The sequence below is a fragment of the Sinohyriopsis cumingii genome, chromosome 7 (assembly GCF_028554795.1).
Source record: "Sinohyriopsis cumingii isolate HCF-2022 chromosome 7, ASM2855479v2, whole genome shotgun sequence".
Lineage (NCBI taxonomy): Eukaryota > Metazoa > Mollusca > Bivalvia > Unionida > Unionidae > Sinohyriopsis > Sinohyriopsis cumingii.
The window spans coordinates 35,569,561-35,592,950 of record NC_142967.1 but is presented as its reverse complement, the minus strand read 5'-3'; the positions used below and the strand labels follow the sequence as shown (position 1 = coordinate 35,592,950).

Sequence of the window (23,390 nt, the reverse complement as noted above, 5' to 3'; positions counted from 1 at the left end):
CCCTAATTACTTGGATCAAAACTGACCCATCCGTTTGGAAAAAGTTAAAAATATGCTTTCCATATGGCTGCTATGGCAGTTACAATGTTGCTAGGGAAGCTACCTTAGGCAGTTTAAATAAAAAATGTCTTAAAATGCACAGTACTGAGTCCTTTCTAGAGATGAAGTCGAACATTTTTCCATGCAGCTGCTAAAGAAGCCACGCCATTCTGTTTGGGAAACAACTCCAGACTAATTTAAAAAAAAAAAATAAGCAATCTGAGAAAGTTTGATCAAAATTACTAGGCCTTTATATACAAGATTCTGAATCAGGTTTGTTTGCTAAGGAAGCCACACTTCTGCTTGTGGAGTAACACAATTTTGGTAGAACATGTCCAGTAAAAATATTCCTAACAAGTTCGATCCGAATCTGGAAAGTATTTTTTTTTGGTTGAGTAAATTTTAAAGAAATTAGTAATCTGATGGATGACATATGAAAAACTGCACACATTGTACCCAGAAATACACCATAAACTCAGCTGGTCTTGCAACCATGTGAACTACAATGTTGTATTAAGTTGAATGAAACTGAATCACTCACTGTACAGAAGAACGTGAAAACAAGTTCTCCAATCAGTTGCTAGGAAAGCCACATCACTGCTAAAGTAGCCAGCTTAACACAGTTATTCATAAAGCATTACCTAATGAACATTCCAACAAAATCTGAACACAATTGTCTCAGCCTTTCCTGAAAATAATGAAAATAGGTTTTTCACATGGTTACCATGTAACATATTGTTAGCTGAGCCACCCTGGTCGCAATTTTGACAGATCATGTCCTTAAAATACACAGCAACCAAGTTTGATTTAAGTTGACTCAGCCATTCTAAAGAAGTCAAAAAGAGATTTTCTACTCAGCTGCTAAGGAAGCCATACCACTGCCAGGTGAGATATAATTTTGGTAGAGTATGCCCTAATAGAACATTCCTACAACATTTGATTGAAATTGGCTGAGAAATTTAAAATATGGTTTCCACATTGTTGCTATGGTAGCAACATTGCTGTTAGTGAAGCCATCCTGAACACAATTTCAACAGAATGTGTTCAAAGATATCCTTACTAAGTCTGATCAAAACTGACTCTGCAGTTTGGAAGATGTAAGAAATAGGTCTTCCAGTGTGGTTGCTATGGTAGCCACATTATTGCTCAGGAAGCAACCCAAAACATAATAGTTCTACATCATGGTCTGTGAAATCATTCATAGCAAGTTTGATCCAAATTTGCCACATGGCTTTCGACAAGTCAAAAGTAGCAATGTTGATGGATGACGAATTACACATGCTGGATAGAGGTTACAACATTGTCTCACTCAGCCTCACGAACTAACAAGAGCCCAACATTATGCACATCTATACACAAAGTTATACTACCCTGCAGTCAAAAGTGCATGAGACTGGCCTAAACATAAAACGCAATCAAAATATGATGGATCAAAAGAACAAGGATTGATAATAATAACACCAGTTCCCCTTCCATATTAATTGGCAAGGCAAAACATTCATGCATTACATGTCTTACAGTATGAAACTGACACTTGCACAGTATATCCCATACAGTATAAAACTGACACCTGCACAGTACATGTGATACTATATCAAACAAATGCATGCGTATGTGATATATCAAACAGACCCTTGCACAGTACATGGGACACAGTTGGAAAAAGACTTAGCATGTGATACAGTATCAGATGCCTCAACATATGATACGGTATCAAACAGACCCTTGCACAGTATAAGTGATATGGTATGCGTGTCTCATATTGCTATGATGTCTGCAGTGTGGCAGTTTAGAGTGATGTCTAGCACTGGGACATCATGCTGCAGACATGCAGCATTATGTTCCACCCAGTCACATTATCCTGACACCATGCCGACCAGTCCTAACACTAACCTCTTAATGCTGAGTGCCTAGCAAGGCAGCTGTTAAAACCATTTTTATAAGTCCTTGGCATGAGTCAGCCAGGGTTCAAACCCACGACCTCCTGCATCCAAGGCAGACTCTCTAACCACTAGGCCACTGGAGCGGTCTGTGATACGGTATTTGATGCCTGCATAACACATATGTTATAACATCAAACTGATGCATGCATAGTACATGGGATGAAGTATCATACATACACTTGCATAGTAGATGTGATGCAGCATAAGGCTGATAGTTGTACAGTACACATGACATAGAACCAAACAGATGTTGCCTAGTATATGTGATACAGTATCAAAAAGACACTTGCACAGTACATATGATACAGATCAAAGATACTTGCATAGTATATGTGATACCGTATCAAAAAGACACTTGCACAGTACATATGATACAGATCAAAGATACTTGCACAGTTCATGTGATACAGTATCAAAAAGGCACTTGCACAGTACATATGATACAGTTCAAAGAGACTTGCACAGTACATGTGATACATTATCAATAGTCATTTGCATTTGATAGTTCAAAGATACCTGCACAGTGCATGTGATACAGATCAAAGAGACTTGCACAGTACATGTGATACAGTATCAGTAGTCATTTGCATGTGATACAGTTCAAAGATACTTGCACAGTGCATGTGATACAGTATCAAAGAGACTTGCACAGTACATGTGATACAGTATCAATAGTCATTTGCATGTGATACAGTTCAAAGACACTTGCGCAGTGCATGTGATACAGATCAAAGAGACTTGCACAGTACATGTGATACAGATCAAAGAGACTTGCACAGTACATGTGATACAGATCAAAGATACTTGCACAGTGCATGTGATACAGTATCAAAAAGACACTTGCACAGTACATGTGATACATTATCAATAGTCATTTGCATGTCATAGTTCAAAGATACTTGCACAGTTCATGTGATACAGTATCAAAAAGACTTGCACAGTATATGTGATACAGTATCAATAGTCATTTGCATGTGATAAAGTTCAAAGATACTTGCACAGTACATATGATACAGTATCAAAGACACTTGCACAGTGCATGTGATACAGATCAGATACTTGCACAGTGCATGTGATACAGTATCAAAAAGACACTTGCACAGTGCATGTGATACAGTATCAAAAAGACACTTGCACAGTACATATGATACAGTATCAAAGAGACTTGCACATTGCATGTGATACAGATCAAAGATACTTGTACAGTGCATGTGACACAGTATCAAAAAGACACTTGCACAGTGCATGTGATACAGTATCAATAGTCACTTGCATGTGATACAGATCAAAGATATTTGCACAATTCATGTGATACAGTATCAACAGTCACTTGCAAAGCACATGTGATAGAGCTGGAAATAGCCACTTGTACAGCCCACGTGATGCAATAGGAAAAAGACCGGTTTTTGTTGTTGTTGTGGGTAGGGCTGTCAAAAATCACGAAAAACCAACCCGGGTACCCGTTGCGAAATTTAACGGGTACCCGGGTACCCGTTAGCACATGAATGACATGTACAACCGTAGACCAACTAATTGTTATCCCCATTTCTTTAATATTTTGTATGGCGATAGAGGCTAACCGTGTAATGCACTACTCGGTCTGATGCGTCCGCACCGATGTAGCTGCGAATGATCTGACCGCACGCTATTAATTAATAAATTTATTTAGAATGACCTTTGTACACAGATGGTAGGTATAATCCAACTTTTAATGATCACTGTGATCAGCCGCGTTAAATCCTTTAGAACACTCACCTTTTTTTAAAGTATAAGTCCTTGTTAGAACAGACCACGTTTATTCATCGGCTTTTGACCGCAGATTTGAATTACCCACGCATGCGTGTAAAGCAGCTTTACCACATGTCAAGAGTAATTACGCCCCAGTTATACCACGTGACCACGCAGTCGCAGAAGTGATATTATTTTGGAATTATAATTCTTAAGATAGTTATGACAAAAACGTAGTAGTATCGAAAGTAGAAATATCGGTATATGTATGATGGCTAACTTTCAAAATTAGCTGAGCTAGTCGACTAGAAAAACAGCGAGCTGCTCAAAGATTACTTTGAGGCATTACGAAGATTTCAAGGTGTCTAGGTGATAATTGTTCATAATATAAATTGTGGGATTTCTTCGACATGTGTGTTCGGAAATCAAAGGTATCCATCTGGATTTCATTAAAAGAGCACGCAATGTACCGATCATTTAGCACCCACAATCAATAGTTATCGTCTACAAAGAGGTTTATTACCTGTAGAACAATGCTATGTTTTAACCTTGGTATATAATGCCTCGGGGATAACGGTTTGTCCTGTTGCACAATGCCAATGAATTTTATTAATCCAAACAGACTCTCTGATGTATTGTTTATTTATATTAAGCAGGGATCTGGTTTCTAACTAAAGCCATAGCTGTCACACCTGTTTGAAGTGGTTGGCGAGTGTGGCGATTTGTTTTTACGGGTACCCGCGTTTACGTTTCAATACCCGGGTTTTTCAATACAGTTGGGTACCCGGGTACCCGAGTACCCGTTGACAGCCCTAGTTGTGGGCATAAAGTCATCTTTCATCAAATGATAGGCTATATATGCCAGCCAGTATATTTGGTGGGGGAAGATCTTGGGGAAAACCTGTAAAGAACCAGTGACACATAGGAAGCTTCTTTCAACATTTCTTATATACCTTATAGGCCAAGACTGAGACTCGAACCCAGGTGGAAAGAGGTGATATGGCAATGACTGGTAAAAAAGACATCTTAACAGCAGAAGTAAAATGTGCCAACTAATACAGATCTTCAAAAGAGTAAAATTATCAAAATACTACTTTTATTTTGTATTAAATGATACACCTTCAACACAATTCATTAACATTTCAAATGTGCATATTAATGAAAGTCACAGATCTACTTAATTCAATAATACATTATTATTCACACTTATCCCAATGATACATTCCAATGAATAACAAAATTAATGGACCATAATCACATGTGCAATATCAACTTACGTGAATTTATTAAAACTGTTCACTTTCACAAAGCTGCAACACGACTATGATGAATAATACAACTGTGTTTATTAGTCCTCCATGCAGAAGCTAGCAGGATATGGTTGACTGAAGATTACTGACCAAAAGGTCCCAATATCTTGAAGTTTGATCAAGACATACACTGCTAAACTAAATTTACTGTGCAGGAACCATTATTTTTCCACTGGACTTAACATGATCTTGACCTCTGACCTTCAAAATCTAAATGATTTATTATTCCTCTAAGCACAAGCCAATACAAAGTTTTGTTAAGGAGCATTTCTAAAACAAATGTTATTGAGCAAACCCCATTTTTCTTGAATCCACAATGACCCTGACCTTTTTGACCCCAAAATCAATAAACTTGTTCCAAAATCTAAGTGCTGCACTGCAAAACTGTTGTTCAAAATAACTGACCCAGACCTTATTATACAAAAATCATCTTTCTTTTGTCAGCCAATGATCTTGACATCTGACCTTTTGACTCCAAAGTCAAATGACCTTTATCTCACCCAAAGTGTAAGCCATCCATAAAAACTCTTGTAAAGATACAAAGTTAAGTAATGATCGTTCTGTGTAGATATCCATTATAATTTTCCAGCCAGTGACCCTGACCCTTGACCTTCTGACTCCTATATCAATGGGAATCTTTCTTAACCCAAATTCAGGCCACCCAAAAACTTTAGTATCGGCCTGTGACGTATTACTAAAGACCTTGGGCATAAGGATTTTTTTTTGTTGTGTAATTCATCTCCTTCACCTTTGAATATGTGACCTCAAAGCAACAGATTCTACAATATGTCAAGTGCAAGCCTTCCACAAAGAATATTCGATGTCTGTGATACAGAACTGAAGTTACTGTATCAAGTGATTTTCGTCTTGATCTACAATGACTTTGACCTTTGACCCCAAAGAAATAATCATTTTCCTTAACTCTAGTGCATGCCTCTACAAAGCATGATAAAGGAAGATGGTTAAGATTAAAATTATTGTAAAGAAATGAGAAAGATTGATGGACTGATGGATGCATTAACAATACATGCTTAACCTTTCTGGCATGTGTATGAGCAAAATTGTATAATTATAAAATAATTACAGGTAAATAACCAAATACAATCAGAAGTAGATCTTTTTGTCTTGAGAATTATTTATAACATGATTTCCTATTTGTTTTTTAAGAATTTAGCCTAGTTCCTTCCATTCATGGAAGTGAACATATCTAAACATCTGAAAAATTTCAGGAATTGGGGAAAATGACAAAAATATCCATCATTTTACCCGCTCCTGTTGATTAATTTAAGGAAAAATTTATCTTTAAAACTTGTGTTGATACAATTTCAGGTCAATGTTACAGCAAATATGCTTTTTATTCTGTTATTTTTACTAGTCGGCAAACTGGTATTTTAAAGATGCACAGGAACACAACACAGAAAAAAAACCTCAGCTTGCCAGCTGTTCAGTGATAAATTTGATGCCAAGTCCAAATAATTAAGCAACGTTAAATCAAATCAGCATCTTTGAATGATCAGTCAATAAACATTCACATTATTAGAATATAAAGTAATACTAATCAAAGTAAAAATTTGAAATGCTCCAGAAAATAGAAATATAACTTTTGCAGCAGGTCTGGATAAGGTACACTTTTATCCCAGCTACGGACAAAGCAATACAATTAAACTACTGAAGAAAACATCAGTGAGCTGAAGTTCATAATTCACTCTTCCTTCTGCAGGAAAAGTCTGAATGTTTAAGAATTGATGAATAAACATCACAAAGTAGGTCACAGTGACCAAGATGTATCCAAACTTTGATAATCAATAGTTGATACAGGGTTCAATTAGAGCACTGACATACTTTTAATGTTAAATGAACTCTGGAATGTAGGGCACCATAATTTTAAGTATTGTGTGCAACACAGGGACATACCAAGATGTACCCACTATTCAAGTTTAATCTGAACAGTTCCACTGCAAAACTGGATAGGGGGGACAGAAAGATAGAAATATATGTATGGACAGATATAATGAATCTTTGGTATTATTGTCAGTTTCAAAGTGGGTGTAATAAATAAACTAAAACATGATAAATATTTCACAATTATGACTGACTAGTATGTATGTATTTCCTTATATGAAATTAAATCTCTCTCTCCTTCTCTCTTTCAGAAGAGGTCATGCAAAATACGACAAATACTCATGCAATGATTGGTCTTGGTATATATGATGCATCTACTTGACTAACAAATAATTTCATAAAATCAGTCATGATAAAGTCTTAACAAGTCCTTGTAAGAAAATAAACCAGTCATGATAATGACTGCAAACCTTTTATACAAGTATTTACTTCCTTTTGTTGTGATCCTTTAACTCAATACAGTGAAAAATGCCTATACGGAAAACTCCATCTAACAAGACCTGTACATACAGGACAATGCTGATAAACTCCTTTCTTGATTTACCTACATTACATATTTAACTCCTTTAAACTGGACATCCGTCTACAAAGGACAACAGAACCTGCATTACAGAGACAGATTTTGCTGTATGTTACACCCCAAGTCACACAAGTATATACAGCAGAACCTCAATTACTGTAAAATTTGAAATATTTGCTTATATGCAATTAAATGGGTTGGTAGTAAAACTGGATAATTTCATGGTGATACAGTTTTGTGAAATCATAATGTTTTGCCACACCCAATCTTCAATCTGTACAGGGTGGATTTAATTTCATGGATATTTGTTACTCATGATCCTGCCCCTCCCCCCATCAACCACCAATAAACCAATAAATCTTCAACAAATACTCCTGACTTAACAACATGCAATCCTCCAATGGTCTGGAGAATTGTGAGTTTAGGAATTCATATTAGTATATGTTAGAATTGTCCAACTAACATATTGTGTTCTAATTCAGTAGCAACGATTTGGACAGTCAAGATTCTAATGCTTAAAAATGCAAAGCTAATTTCAAGCACCACTATTTTGATACCACTAAGCTTATTTCTAAGCAGAAGATGTCTTGCATTGAATTTGCTCAGTCTTTCAAGCTTTACCCTTCATAATCTTAACCTTGTTTTGTCACAAACCTAAAGAAAGAAACAAGGGAAGACTAAGAATGTCACCATTGCACACAAAATTGTATCTCTGACCCAATGATTTCAAGTAGTCTTGCACAACATCAAAGCCCTCATTACATCTACTGACTGCTATAACTCATTTTAAGACTGTTTGGGCTTTATATGTCAGGAAAGCCAAGCACTGTGTCCAATAAAGGCAGTATGGAACTTATATCTTTCGAGAAAGCCCAGCAATGCATCCAATAAAGGCAGTCTGGACATTATATTTGTTGGGAAAGCCCAGCACTGCATCCAATAAAGGTAGTCTGAACTTTATATCTGTTGGGAAAGCCCAACACTGTGTCCAATAAAGGCAGTCTGGACTTCTTATGTCGGAAAAGCCTAGCACTGTGTCCAATAATGGCAGTCTGGACTTCATATGTTGGAAAAGCCTAGCATTGTGTCCAATAATGGCAATATGGACTTCTATGAAATGGTTGCACCTTACAGGTCATCATCTATGATTAACTTCTCTGTCACTTTCTGTTGAAATCCCCTTGTTATGCTGGGTAGCTTGATCACAGTACTTTTTTAAGTGATTTCTGACAGAAGAGAAAGCAGCTATTTTGATTGGATACAACTGTAAAATTGAATAGCTTCCTTTTCTCTGTTGCATGTTCTCAGCTACACCAAAGAGTGCAAGATGTGGTGTCAATTTCATCTATAGTTCACATAGTGTGATAAAAATAACACATTTCCTTCTAACACAAACACACTGTTTCAGCAGTTATTTCAGAATCAACTATGTTGCTGCTGGTGACAGCCCTGCCATACAGCACATATACTGTGCAGAAAAAATGGCCATAATTGCCACATCAAACAAACACCACAGAATATCTTCGGTAAACATACAATTCATTCTATAATGACATCAATCTTCAACTTCTCGATATTTCTTGACCCTTTTCCACTCGCCTGTGGCATAATTCATTTGGAAGAAAGTGTCCACACACATGGTTTTCTGTATGCCATCTGATTGCATAACTATTTCTTTGTTTTCACTTAAACGAATACTAAGAATGTTTCCTTGCTGAGGACAGGGGTTTTCTGAAAGAAGAAAAGTGAAGCCACATTATTTGCCAGCAAACTTTATACATGTGGAGCATATAGTCAATTATCCTGACTTGTCCAGATACAATAATCATGAGAAGCATATAGTCAATTATCCTGACTTGTCCAGATACAATGATCATGTGAAGCAGTCAATTATCCTGACTTCTACCAAGACAATAATCATGTGAAGCACATAGTTAATTATCCTGACTTGTCCAGATACAATGATCATGTGAAGCTTAGAGTCAATTATCCTGACTTGTCCGGATACAATAATCATGTGAAGCATATAGTCAATTATCCTGACTTCTACCAAGACAATAATCATGTGAAGCATATAGTCAATTATCCTGACTTGTCTAGATACAGTGATCATGTGAAGCATATTAGTCAATTATCCTGACTTCAACCAAGACAATAATCATGTGGAGCATACAGTTGATTATTCTGACTTGTCTGGAGATAATCATCTTCATATAATTTGGTATTCATATCATGGACAAAGATAATATTCACACTGATTGACAGAAAAATTCAACCAAAGAGGAATGAACTTTTGTGAAATGATTTAACCATGATATAATTGTTGATCTCAAGGGGATGCAGACAGAATATTACAGCAGATTAATTTACTGCCAAAAAAACAACTCCCAAGATTGCTTAAATATAGTGTCAGCAGAATATGCTGTATATGACATCATTCAAAACAAAAACCCATCCTTAAGAAAAAATATTTACGTACTGGAAATCAGATCACTATGCACACAACATTATCTAGCCTCAGAGTAAGATAAAAAAAATTTAACAAGGGGTGAAACATAAGAAAACTCATCCAAATAGTCCTGTTCATGTTAATCATGCCTGTTAAGTATCCAGGCAAGTCATCAAAAACTCTGGGACAAGTTGAACTCCTAAGAAATGTGAACTTCAGTCCCTTTTGAAGCACCATTTTCATTTGGGATAAACTAGATATCATAAGAAGACTTCCTGTGAAAACATCATGTCATGTATCTTTCCATTCTGGAGAAATGTGATAACAAGGCTTTCAAGATGGCTGCTGTGGCAGACACAATGGATCTCATTGACATAATTTTCAATTAGGACCAAAAAGATGTCACTAGTCTTTTGGCGAAAACCCCATGTCAATATGACTGTCCACTAAGGAATAGTGATAACAAGAATTTCAAGATGGCTGCTCTGGTGGCCATGCTGGATATCAGATTGGCACCATTTTCATTAAGAAGTCTTTTAGTGATAACCTCATGTTGATATTATCATCCATTCACAAGAATTAGCAATAAATAGATATTCAACGTGGCCACTGTCATGGACATACTGGAGTCAAATCAAAAGTTTCATGGCAATCCTCCAAATAGTTTAGAAGGAGAAGTGATAACAGACTTGTGCTGTGCTAACAGACAGAAGTACAGATGAGGGATGAAAAACCATCCCATAAACTCTTCTGGTCTATGACCAGCAGGGCTAAATTCAATAAATCTGAACAGATTTTGAATATGCAATCACACTGTTAATATATACATCTGACAACGCAAACAGTACAGGTTTTGAAAAACTTTTTGAGAGTGAAAACATACAGATATGCACATTTATCTGCAATCAATAATGTTTGCTGTGAGTCAACACAGACCATGGAAAGATGCAGAAGTAGTTACATCCAGAAGAGTTTTAGGATGCCTGTATGGGATGGACACACATGACATAACATTAAATATCTCTGATGATATTTGCATAAATAGTTACTTCATTATTCTATATCTTCAATCTCCAGCATCACCATCTTATTTCTTAAAATAATAGTATAAAATAATTCACAATATATTTTTTAAAAGCTGTTGTACCTCTCGATCCAGCCATGAAACCAAGAATGAGTGCCTTTTCTGGACGTGTTACTTTGTTTGATGTGCGGAACATTTCCTGTGCCTCCACCATTTGTTCCCTCTAAAGAAAACGAAAAATAAAAAAATGTACTTAAGTGTAAGACTATCATGGTACAGAGAAACACCACCTAATAATGGATACAACAAACATCAGAGGGTACCAACCCGTACTGAATTAAAATGTAGGCAATTTGCAGTTACTCTGAACAAAATTCAAACAAACTGTTTCGATTCTGCTCAAATTTTTAAGTTATAATTCTTTAATTTCATGTTATAAGCCTGTAAAATTTCCTATATTTTGTATGAATTCTAAACAATTTTCTTTTATAACTGTTTTATCATTGGTGCTTAATTTATTTCCCTTAACTGTAATTCTTATCAGAAATTACACTCTGCTTTAACATCTTTAAATAATCTATTATTGTGTTTTCCGTTTAAGACACAGCCATGTTAGTACATTCCCAGTATAATGCTCTCTCACATAAAATGAACATCACTTTCATGTCTCCCACAAACAATATCATAAAGTGGAAGCAACTGTATTAATTATCCAGAGATAGACAAGTTTGAACAGTCTTATTGCTAGGTTCCCCCATTTACAATGCAGATCACTTTCAGGGCTATCATAAACACCATTATAAAATTGGAAGAATGTGTCCTAAGACTCAGACTTTGCTTCTGATATATGATCATTAAGAAAATAACAACACAGAAAAGAAACCTGAGGAGCAGTAAGCAATTAGCTCATGTACACCTGCCTCTCCAACATCCAACTCAACCCTTATGATAAAATGAATTCATGGTATAAAAAAAAAATGATGCACAACTCTTCAAAAACAGTGTGATTACAATGATTGGCCAACATGCACATTTTCATTTGATAACCACATGGTTCCCACTCTTTTCTAAATATAAATTTCCAGGTCTTTACCAGGTGTTTTCCAGGATGAAATTAATTTTTTCAAGGTTCACATATGACCATTCCTGAATGGAATTAAAGAACATTTTGGATTAAAAAATATGCATTTTCCAAATCTGAAGATGCTTCTCTTTCAGTACTCTCCAAAACATCTAAGTCAGAAAAGATGATCATGTAGAAAACCACAAATTGAGTCACATGAAACAAATCTGACTATATTCCTATAAATTGGCATTTAAAGCCATTTCAACGCACATAATACAAATTCTAACTTTACTTTGCTGACCTGCATTATGTTGCAATGTGGAGAAAAAATAATGAGCACCAATTATTTTGTTTCCTTTCAAGCCTTTATTTATAAAGAATTCTAGAGCAATATATGTGCAAGTTATACAAAGTAAACATTTCCTATCACAGTATGAAAAAACCCAATAAATGCAAAGTTTTAGAACCTTATCTTGTAACGAGAAAAGTTTAACTCTGAATTTATGTGTGCCAATAAAATCACAAACAATATTTTTCAACCAACCTAAACTCTTTAAGTCAATTTGGTTAAAAGTTCCATCATTTAAAGACATTTACAAAAGGGTTGATTTAAATTTTGACAAAAGACCTTCAAAATTATATACTGTTCTGTAAAGTCAACTTGTGTTCTTGTAGTTCAATAAACCAGTCCCCAAATCTGTATGGATATATGGGCTCTTATTGTTTCTTAAAATATAATAAAAGGGACAACAATTTCCTATTTCTCCTGCATTCTATTTAAGATTTGAAACCAATGCTTCAAGCTACATGTCACTGTGTAATAGTTTCACACCAAAATTCAGCTCAGAGACTTGAAATTTTTCTAATTTGGGTTTCCTCCAAATATTCTAACCCCATTTTTCACATCTGAACATTTAGGACAGAGTGTGGGTTCAAAGCAATTACGTATAAAAAATCTGGAATCTGCCATAAGATAGCTTACCAGCGGGCCAGGCAAACTTAAACTACGTTATATCGACTTATACCTGCATAAAATTGATAGGAAATTTATTTATTTTCTCAAAAATGACACATATTTTAATTGCTGACAGACTATATATATATATATATATATATATATATATATATATATATATATATATACACACACACTGATTGTAAAGGGAACCAACTCTTACAGGTTAACTCCCCTTTCTACCTGCTCGGTAGCCACCTTTATGCCAGGATGTGCCAGGTTTTTAGTTTAGCAAAACCTTAAAGGATGTTCGCATTGCAGGGAAGGATTACTGGAGAGGAAGGAAGGAATTGTCTTTTACTGTTGATATGGATATTGTCCAGTTATCTTGGGTAACATCTGAGGGCACATGCAGGGTCATGTAGCTTTGCTTCTCTCATCAGATTGTTTAATGAGAGGGAATGAATAGTTATTGATGGCTGAAAGTCACAGCAAGCTGCTCTTGGGAAGGAATCAGGTTCTATCATTAGAATGACTGAACCATCAAAACAGAACTGCATGAAGTTCAGATCTATGGATATCATATATATCTCATTCACTCTGTATGTTGAAATTATTTATATTATAAACTGCAAGACATCTATGATAGCTGCTTCTGTCAGAGCGGAAGATGATGGCTCAAGCTTGATTAGTTTGGCTATGTCAAAATCCACAAGAAATTTCAATGGGGAATAGTGTGAGTGAATGCAGCCTTGATATGTCAAAACTGGACCACACGAGAGATTACCTTGTTGCAGCCAAATTCCTCTCAACCATGTGTTTTGTATATGATCATGGAACAGTATCCCTTGATTGTGAAAGAGGTTTGCCATGGGGAATGAATACTGAGTTTTGACATCAAGGATGTGACGCAAGTCATTGCCAACACACAATTTCCCTTTGTATGTCCTCAAAGCAGAGGATCTTCAGTTGCTGCAATCCTCCCCAAGACTTAAGCTCCGATTTCTTAATTAAAACTGAGGGAGGTAAGAAGCTGGGCAGTAGTGTGTCAGACTTTAATATTACCTAATATTGGGAGTAACTATAAAGGTTTCTCCCTATCATGAAACAAAGGTCTGGTGATAACTCCCCCATCGCTGAGGCAAACCACCACAAGGGCAATGTTCTTCATTATCAGGATCATGTTTCCATGGATATGTACTATCCAGGTGTGGCAAGCATTGTGAATGGCTTTCACTTTCAAGAGGTTGATATGATGAGCATTCTCTTAAGGAATCCATGTTCCACTGAACATTGCAGTTCCAACAGTAAACTGGTATTGAAACAGGAAGTAGGCCAATGTGTAAGAAACTTCTTCACTTGACAATGTCTTGTTTGATGCTTCCACTGAAACTTGAGCTAAACTTTCAATAGCAATTGGGAGAAGGATGCAAATTTAATGTGTTGCTGATGTTATTGGTCGCCATTATATCTGGTGGAAGAAGAACCTGGGAAAATGCCAGGAGGTATCATGACACATGGAAAGCTATTGTCAAGCTTTCTTACATACCCATGTTGGCTAAGAATGGAGCTCAAACCCATGCAGACAGAAGTGAGATGTCAGTCAGTAATCTGTAAAGGCAAGCACCTTAGACCACACTGCCTCCTAGGGCCCCAGTTAATATATATTAAGAGTTCCATATCTAGACAGACAAAATGGTCAGACTTTTCTACATTAATTATCCGCCCTGAACTTTGAATTAGGGATGTATTGGTGGAAATCCCCGAAAAGAACCACCGACCCTTGAGAAGCTACTGGCAAGCTTTCTCACATACCCACATTGGCCAAATCTGAGACTCATACCTATGCCAACAGAGGTGAGATGGCAGTGATCCGTAATGGAGAGCGCTTTAGACCACTCAGCCACCCGAATTAGGGATGTAAGGTTGTTCATATCAAGAACCAAAAACCATACAAATCTGTATTTTTTGTACATGCTTACTTTGTACAGTGTGTCATCCAGGAATGCCTATCTTCTCTGTGTGGGATGTCCTGAGCTGGGATATGACATTTAATGTCTTCATGAAGGTACAACTTCAACATCTTGGTTTATGCCTTCCATGACACATGAAGGAATTTTTTTTTTATGTGTTTGGGACAAAGAAGCCAAGTTGATGGGTGTTAAGGGCTCCAAACCTAGATGGACAAAAAAAAATTGAGAAAGGACAAAGCTCAACTTCTCTACACTGATTATTCATCACACAATGAGAGCAGTAAGGTTGTTCATGCTGCAAACCAAAAACTAAACTTACCAAATGTTTTTGTTGTGTACCATGCAGTAATATTGTCATGGCTGTGGTGGACTTCCTGAACTTTCATTAAAGGCCCAAGGGCATAAGCTAGAGGCTATATGAATTTGTATATGGAAGTACACATTGGACATGTAAACTTATCAAGTACTTGTCACATCTCAAAGACCTCAAAAGCCTTTAGACTTCATAATTTGAGCGGTTCTAGAGAAGAAACTCTATTTGTGCAGTTTTCCTACTGAACCTTTACAAGCAGAAAACACAATTTCCTCATGTAAAAACACCACACTTCATGTGATCACCATGGATTTCCATCATGAAGACAAAATGACAAAAACTGAAGGGTTCAGAAAAAGAAACAGAGACTCTCTGACAGAGTTCAGATTGTTTCCTTATAATGGTTGATTTAAATTTGACAAAAAGAAAGTCGTCTCTAGCCTCAGATGAGTTGCCAGAAGATGTTTGTGAGGGTGCATCACAAACAAACATAATATTACTGTAAATAACATTTATTCAGCCTCAGGCTTATCTTTTCGTCGATTCCAAAAAGTTTAAAATACAAGTTTAAATCCATATTTGTCATTAAATTGGTTTTCCTTCCATAAAGACATATTCATGTAGTTGCAAAACAGATGACAGAAGGAAGGTTGTGGCAATAAGGTGGTGCAAAATGTGAGTGATTCATTTTAATTTAATTAAAGTTGCCACCACCTACCAAAAACTACTGACACAGTGCAGCCTAGTAACATAAACTGCAAACCTTGGATGATTGTGTAGTGAGTTCAAATATCATCATAGATATTGCTATATTGCCCAATGAGGCAGTGAAGCAAAGTGGTATTAAATGTGAACCCTGGTTGAGTTTCTCTAATTCAAGCTGCATCATAGAGATCTAGTCAATGTAGCGGTAAATTAGTAGCAGCAGCTGCAGGGGATTGTAGAGTGTTTGGGATGGGGCAAGTAAACCTATGAAGGTATTTGTACATTATACTTCACTTTCTATGACTACACTCAATGCAAACTGGAATAATCTCTTGACTTGTAAGTAACAAGCAGCATTACAAAATAAATTAATAAAATAACATAAAATTCATGTGAGAAAAAAAATCTGCTCACCGTGAGAGAGAGTCCCTTTCTAGGAGGTTGTTGAGTTAGAGTCCCTGTAGGCTGGATTTGGGAAGAGGCTGATGCTTGTGCAGTATTAGGCTGTAAAAGTTGCTGTATACCTGGCAGTGGCTGGGATACCACACTGTTTGTCAGTAGTTGTACTGGAGTCTGCGACTGACCAGCTGGCTGTGTCCTTATCTGTGACTGACCCAATCCCAATTGTTGCTGTAGTTGCTGAGACAAATTTTCTCTTGCTTGCTGAGTGACTGATGGTACACCTGATTAAATAAACAGATAAACAGATTTACTATGAGATAGAGTTTTTGTTTGTTTTGCTTTAAGGGGTTAAAACTAACTTTAATAACATAGTACTTACCTGTCACTATTGCATTGCTTAGGGCTGTTCCAGTAAAACATATACCCCCAGGGGGGAAGGCACTTTCAAATTCAACCAACCCACAACAGAAGCAATTTTAAAAAATTATGATCCACCGTCAGATGTGTTTTAATTGAGAAACACTGCCCTCTATAGAAGTATATTTTTTAACAAAATTTCTGGCTATGGGTTAGTGGGCGGTATAAGCGATTTTAATATTGGGTTGGGGACAGAAGCAATTTAAATGACAGCTGGCTGGAGGTAATCTACTGAATTCATATACACCATATAATCTACTGCATATTTTTATTTATATTCATTCATTATAATCAGTCTTTTGTCCGTTTGTTTGTCTGTCAGCCAAGTATGTCTCTGATACTGTGAAATCACAGATTTTCATGGTGGCTTATTATTTGTAGACGTCATTGATCAGTCCCTTAATACCTACTAATTTAACATCCATGAATAGATTTTATAATAGATATTTCTATTCTAATACAGAAATCATGAATTTGTATCCTTACTAAACTCTGTCTTTCCTAAAGTGATCAATATGTCTTGCTATTTTTCTTTGTTCTCAGGCATGCTGCTTTTGATTAGAATAATAGTTAAATCTTGTATTGCTTTAAATGTGTGGTCAGATTCTATGATTCATTGTTACTATTTTTTCCAATAAATGTTTTGGTAAACTTTTATGATTTGTCAGAGAAAAAAAACAATGATGCCTGTGGAAGTGATGTTGCCTCATTTGTCTACTTTTACACTATATCATTTCTTGTACAAACATCTTTTTCAGTTACCGATGTCTTATTTTTACGCCCTGTTGCAAGACTAATATAAAGTTATAACAAAATATAGCAAGTCAAACATTTTTATATCATAGATTTTAAAAAATGGATGAAAGTCAAGGAATCATTTTCCCCAGAGCACTCATAAAATCAATGTCATTGCAGCAAAGGTACTAGTCAATCATTTTTGCCACAGCTGTAAGAGTTTATAACTTTTGACTCAAGTAATTTTTGTAGACCATAGAATATCGTCAATTATGCCTTTCTGACAGTTACCAAAAAGTCATCATCAGTTGGTACAAATGAGTATTTCATGGTAAGCATACAAGATGGAAAAGTCTTGAGCAATCCTGCATCACACACTGGCGAAAAGTTTACATTTTAGCTAATTTAAATTTTCCCTTAACAATATTCATTGTTCCAACTAGAACTGTTATAACTTATTCAGGCTATATTCACCAATATCTGATGATATGCATCTGTAATAAAAATTTGTAACAAAGTATGAGAATGCATCAATGTTTTTCAATGATGCATTTGAATTGAGCAACAACCACAATCAACAAACCAAGAAATAAAATTATTCACAACTCTCAGGCAGAAGTAGGATATAATCATAATCTGCCAAAAGATTTTTAACTTTTTAAATTTGCCAAATATTTTTTCCAGCCATACTGATTCAGTGGACATATCACCAGAATGGACAGAAACAGACCAGAAGGTTCAAATCAATTTGATACAGCTTTTAAGTAGCTAAATTCATATTGGTTTAGTTAACTGTACACCCTTTATTGTCTTCCTTTTGATGAAATTTCTTACTGAAACTAAGAAAATAATGTTGCACACATAAAAAAGGAGGCACACTTCTACTCATTATTGTTTTTATTATACTTCTCCATTCCAGCCTGTTCTAATGATCTTCTCCCCCCACATACTGTTTGTCTTGTTTATGATATGTATCTAAATTTCTCACTTATTTTTCCTACTACTATACAAATGTTCTGTGAATACGCATATCAGTGTGAAACACAATGGGGAGACTAAATCCAAGATTAAAAACCTCTACATTTCTGGATATATTCTGCTTGGATTCCATATTTCTGTACAAAACTCAAGAGTTCAGGACTCTGCACTAATTCAGTTACCACTGTAAATTTGTGCAAACACAACGATATTAAAATTTAGTAACTTAAAATTCTGAGTGCTCATGATCAAATTTATATCAGTATAGACACATCTATGACAACGTCTTTTGCGAAGAAAAAAAAAACATAACAGCCACACCATTTTCTGGATCTATACAAATTTGAAATGTGTGCTTTCAATACTGCACCAAAGAGTCAGCTGCTGATTTCAGTAATGAGTTGTCCAAACTCGGGTCTGTAAAGGGATGGAAATTATGTTAATAGAACAATGTCCCTCACTTTTTTCAGTTACAAGTAGGACAAGCTCTCAAACGATTATTTTTACTCAAATCTTACTTTCATTATCAATCAATCAGGGACAGTCAAACACATATACACTCTACTTTATCTTCACTGATTTAAAGTATGGTTCTCGTTCTTTCACATCTGTAGTAATGGGAGTCCTTGAACAACTCAATGGTTGTAAGCCTTTTTTGACCATGCTGAATGGACACACTGTAAGATAATGTTCTTCAAGAAACAGAAATACCATGGGATAACCAGAGACCAATAAAATTGAATAGTCAAAATATCTCCTCTGCAGGGATGCTGCCAGGATTTCAGGATGTATTCCAATTTTTGTGTGTGTGTGATCTCCAATGAGGAAGTGGTGGTGGTGGGAATAGCCATTGTTAAATATCTCCCTAACACTTAAATATCTGTTGCTCTTTCTTACTGTTCCACTCTGTTACAGCTCTACTAAAATCAAAATTCTCGAAGAGATGTCATCTCTAGTTGTATAGCGATTATTACTGTGATGTCATTGGGCATGGTCACGTGGTTGTGGTGCGGTCTTGGTTGGGATGGCATAAAGACTATAGGCTTACTCCATATTTGACAGTTAATTATGATGTTGTCAAAAGAATTAAAAAATTTCTAGCAATTCAGTTGGACTCGGATACTTGATTCATAGTCAATGAACAGGTTCTAATACTGATGTGTTTATTTTGGAGCTATGTTCCTCCATCACATTCAAGATTTGGATATAACAAAGGTGAAATTGGTACAGTTGCATCCTAAACTACTATCGTGGCTACTTCAAATGTTATTTAATGTGAGACTTTAATGCAAGAACTCATAGCTTCAGTGATTTTGGGGTTAAAAAAATTAATTTCTTCTCAAACAACTCAATTTGGTGCAGATTACATTGTTTTTTAATGATACGGTGAGAATTCTTGATGTGTAAAAATTGCACAAGAAATGAACATCATATCAGAAAATTACTACCACTGGGAAAATACTGATAGGAATATACAGAAATAATGATATAATTATTTAAGTAGAATATGTGGTGACAATATGAGCGCTAGTTCTACAACTTTCTGCAAAATACATCCTGTACAACTATTCTCGTTTCTAACAGCACTGTAATATGGCAATAATTTCTGTCCACTTTTTACTTTAGTCCCTTGCTAATTAATAGTTTTAGATTTTACAACACTAAGCACATTTTACCTTTTGACAATAACACATCATTACAAATATTTAGATTGCAAGAAAATAGAAGTTACAATTTTATTAAAAGCACTAGTACTAGTAAGACTAAAGGAGATGGTAAAACAAAAAGAATCAGGATGAACAGTTTAGTAGTGTAGTTAAGAATCCATATATCAGAATGACATCAAGTATTTTTTCATCAATTTCATCATCAGTTAATGATACTGCTTAAAAATGTATTGTACTAGATAATATACTTTTTTAGTTATCCATTTTTCAATACAAATACCAAATGATGGCTTGGAACTAAGTGCCAAAAGTTCTGCAGAAATTACCACCATTATCTATATATATGGAAGAATCGAACATAAACAGGTCAAATTTTATCCATCTTGCTTTGAGTTTACACAGATCAGTCAGTCTCTTACGTTCAATGTCATTTCATTTTTACACATAGAGAGGATGTACATCATTTGGTCATACATCTGCATATGATACAAAAGTTTGTCTTTTTATTATTTTGTTGCTCAGTGGTTCTGCCAACTTGAGATCTACACACACTTAATTATGTTGTATGGGTATTCTCTGATATTCCTTATGAGCATTAATCTGTTAATTGTTTCTGAATTTAATATGATCCTCCTCCTCGGTGTACAAATATTATTCTGTGCTGTGAACTCCTTTTATTGCCTGCTGTCTGAAACGCATATGCATAACTAGCTTGAACAAGTTACTGTTCTTTATGGTTGTGCAATTTTCAACATCTCACATGTATGGCCCCATGGGCATTCTCTCATTGATATCTCTGTCCCAGAAAAAAACGTTTTGAACCAGAGGTCTTCTTAGGATTTTAAAACAAAGAGTCCATGGCTCCCATTTTGTTAAAAATATTAGTCCCATCAGGAAAAGTTGCAGTCCCCTCTCAGAAAACTATGCCAATTATAGTAACTAGTGGTTGCCATAGAGTTTAATTTCTTCATTCTTTATAACACTGACATAGCTCTTGCTTGTCCATCAGTCTGAATTATTTCGATCCATGGAAGGTCTTATTCAAAGCACTAAGCTAGGCATCACACACTTTCATACACTTGGCTAATGTCCCTTTCAAACTATCAGTTCTAGCAACTTTAGCCCTCTCCTGAATCTCACAATCTTCGTCAGTTTGCCGTTGAACCCCAAAATACTCATTCAAGTCTATGTCTCAACACGTCATGATTCCGAGGTCACGTGCACTGCTTATTACGTTACACTCGTAAATGAACACAAGAAGTTGTTTATTTGATGTACTGTTATTTGACCACATGTACATCTCTCGGTATTTCTGCCTCTCAATTGAAGCACTGTAAATATCAGTAGATTTTCCCAGCCAACTGCCACTCAAAGCCTTTGATCTCGCCGCTTAGCTATTGCAGCATGTTCTTTTGATGTACTCTTATAATGGTGACGACGGGTGGGGGGGGGGGGGGGGCTTTCAACCACTAAATTCTGTCACTGTAAATATCATCACAGCTAACTGATCAACACATTTTTCCACTATACAGGTGACTGAAGCAGGACTGGCAAGTATTTGAATTTTACCGCCCGCTTAAAAAAAAAAATGGCGTCCAAATACGCGTGATTATAAGCGTTTCCGAGACCTCAGTTTTCACTAACATGAACTCTGCCAAAGTTTCACTTCCTTGAATCAGTGTTTTGCTGCCTCTTATGCCAGATTTTTCTCTTCTGTAATGCTGTATTAGGGTTTTAAGTCCAACATTCCCATAGTCTGCTTGTTTGGACATGGGTATATTTAATAAATATAACCGGCATATTGTCCATCCAACACGTACATCGGACTCGCGCTCAACATCAATTTTGGGCTAAAAATCACACACTGGTATTTCCAGTGACATTTTTCCAATGTCCAACAGACCGATATACATGAAATTCATTGTCATCATAGCTATCACCAGCCAGTATTTGCCGAGTGAAAAACGTCGTCTGAAGACAAACCGTGTTGTGATTCAACCATTTTGGTTTCCTGTGTGGCCCTTATTGGAAACACGCATGTGTAAAACTTCCAAGATGAAAGTAAGGCTAAAACTCCATAAAATGCTTGTTCCAGGGCCAATGAACGAATCAAATTTCGTTTAACAAGCCATTCATGTCGAACCGAAGTATCCAGATATCTGGATGTCGCATCAAGCGTTATGAGACAGCTGCGGCAGCGTGAATTACGTCGCGAAATGCACTTTTAAAGTTAAAGTTAAAAGCTTAATAAAAATTGCATACTGCGTAAAGCACATTTTTTTTTTATATCCGCGGCGTTGACGTAATTTGCCGAACGCGTATCAGTGCTTTAAAAGTACGCGAATTCGTACAAAGTACGTGCACTCGCGTGTACTGGCATCATTTTTTGACCCAATGTTTTATTCACGTTAGACCGCTAGGAGGGGTGTAGATGCGATTTTAAATATATATTCCTTTTTTTTTTTCTTTCTTTCTGACAAACCCACCAGCGATTTCTCATTTTGTTAGCACAACCCACAACAGAAGTGATTTTCCTAACCAACCTTCCACTGTCAGAATCAAAATAGTTCGAAACACAACCTCCTACAGAAGTTTTTTTGAAGTGCCGTCCCCGGGGGGGATATATGTTTTACTGGAACAGCCCTTACCATGTCCAAGCTCCCATTAGATGGAACAATATAGAAATATAAAACAGAGATAATCCAGAATCAGACTGACTCCCACATCACAGTTACCCATTTCTCTGACCTGGACCCTGAATAAGCTTTTGCCATCAAATAGAAAGAAATCTTGCAATAATGATAGGTAAGTATTATATTATTAAACTGAGTTTTACACCAACTTAATAGCAGTAATACAGTATCTATCACTACTGCTTTGCTGACTGTGCCAGTTTGGAGCCTCAAGAAACTTATAAAAATTAATATACTCGCCCTTACGACAGGAGTGTTCCTACTGCAATCTAGCAGAAGGATGGGCCAATTTTAGAGCTATTAACAAATGCTTTTGCTCTGGAGTGCCAAAAATCAAGGGTAAAAGGAGGAGAATGAAGTGTGACCACCAAAATGTGGCTCTCATAACATTCTCCAACGAAGAATGATTCAGATAGTCTTAGGCACTAGCAATAGCCCTAAACAGCAATGCGGGACTGATAACCTTTCTGGATAGTTAGGGCAATCCACTTGGAAACTGGTTGCCCAAAATATCAGCAGTGCCCTCAATATATTGGAAGAGTTACACCTAACCTTTTCTTTGCCTCTTTCA

The 23,390-nt window shown here is 36.1% G+C and overlaps 1 protein-coding gene across 1 annotated transcript in view; it reads right to left on the bottom strand.

Moving 5' to 3' along the window:
* Positions 1-4,789: 4,789 nt before the first annotated feature.
* Positions 4,790-23,390, bottom strand: part of LOC149795014 (negative elongation factor A-like) — a 45,873-nt gene continuing 27,272 nt past the window's right edge. The window contains exons 9-11 of the mRNA XM_089964679.1: positions 16,342-16,610; positions 11,039-11,138; positions 4,790-9,173 (exon numbers count right to left, since the gene is read on the bottom strand). Coding sequence (XP_089820805.1) covers positions 8,998-9,173; positions 11,039-11,138; positions 16,342-16,610 — 545 coding nt within the window. The 3' untranslated portion in view covers positions 4,790-8,997. The remainder of the gene's footprint in view (positions 9,174-11,038; positions 11,139-16,341; positions 16,611-23,390) is intronic.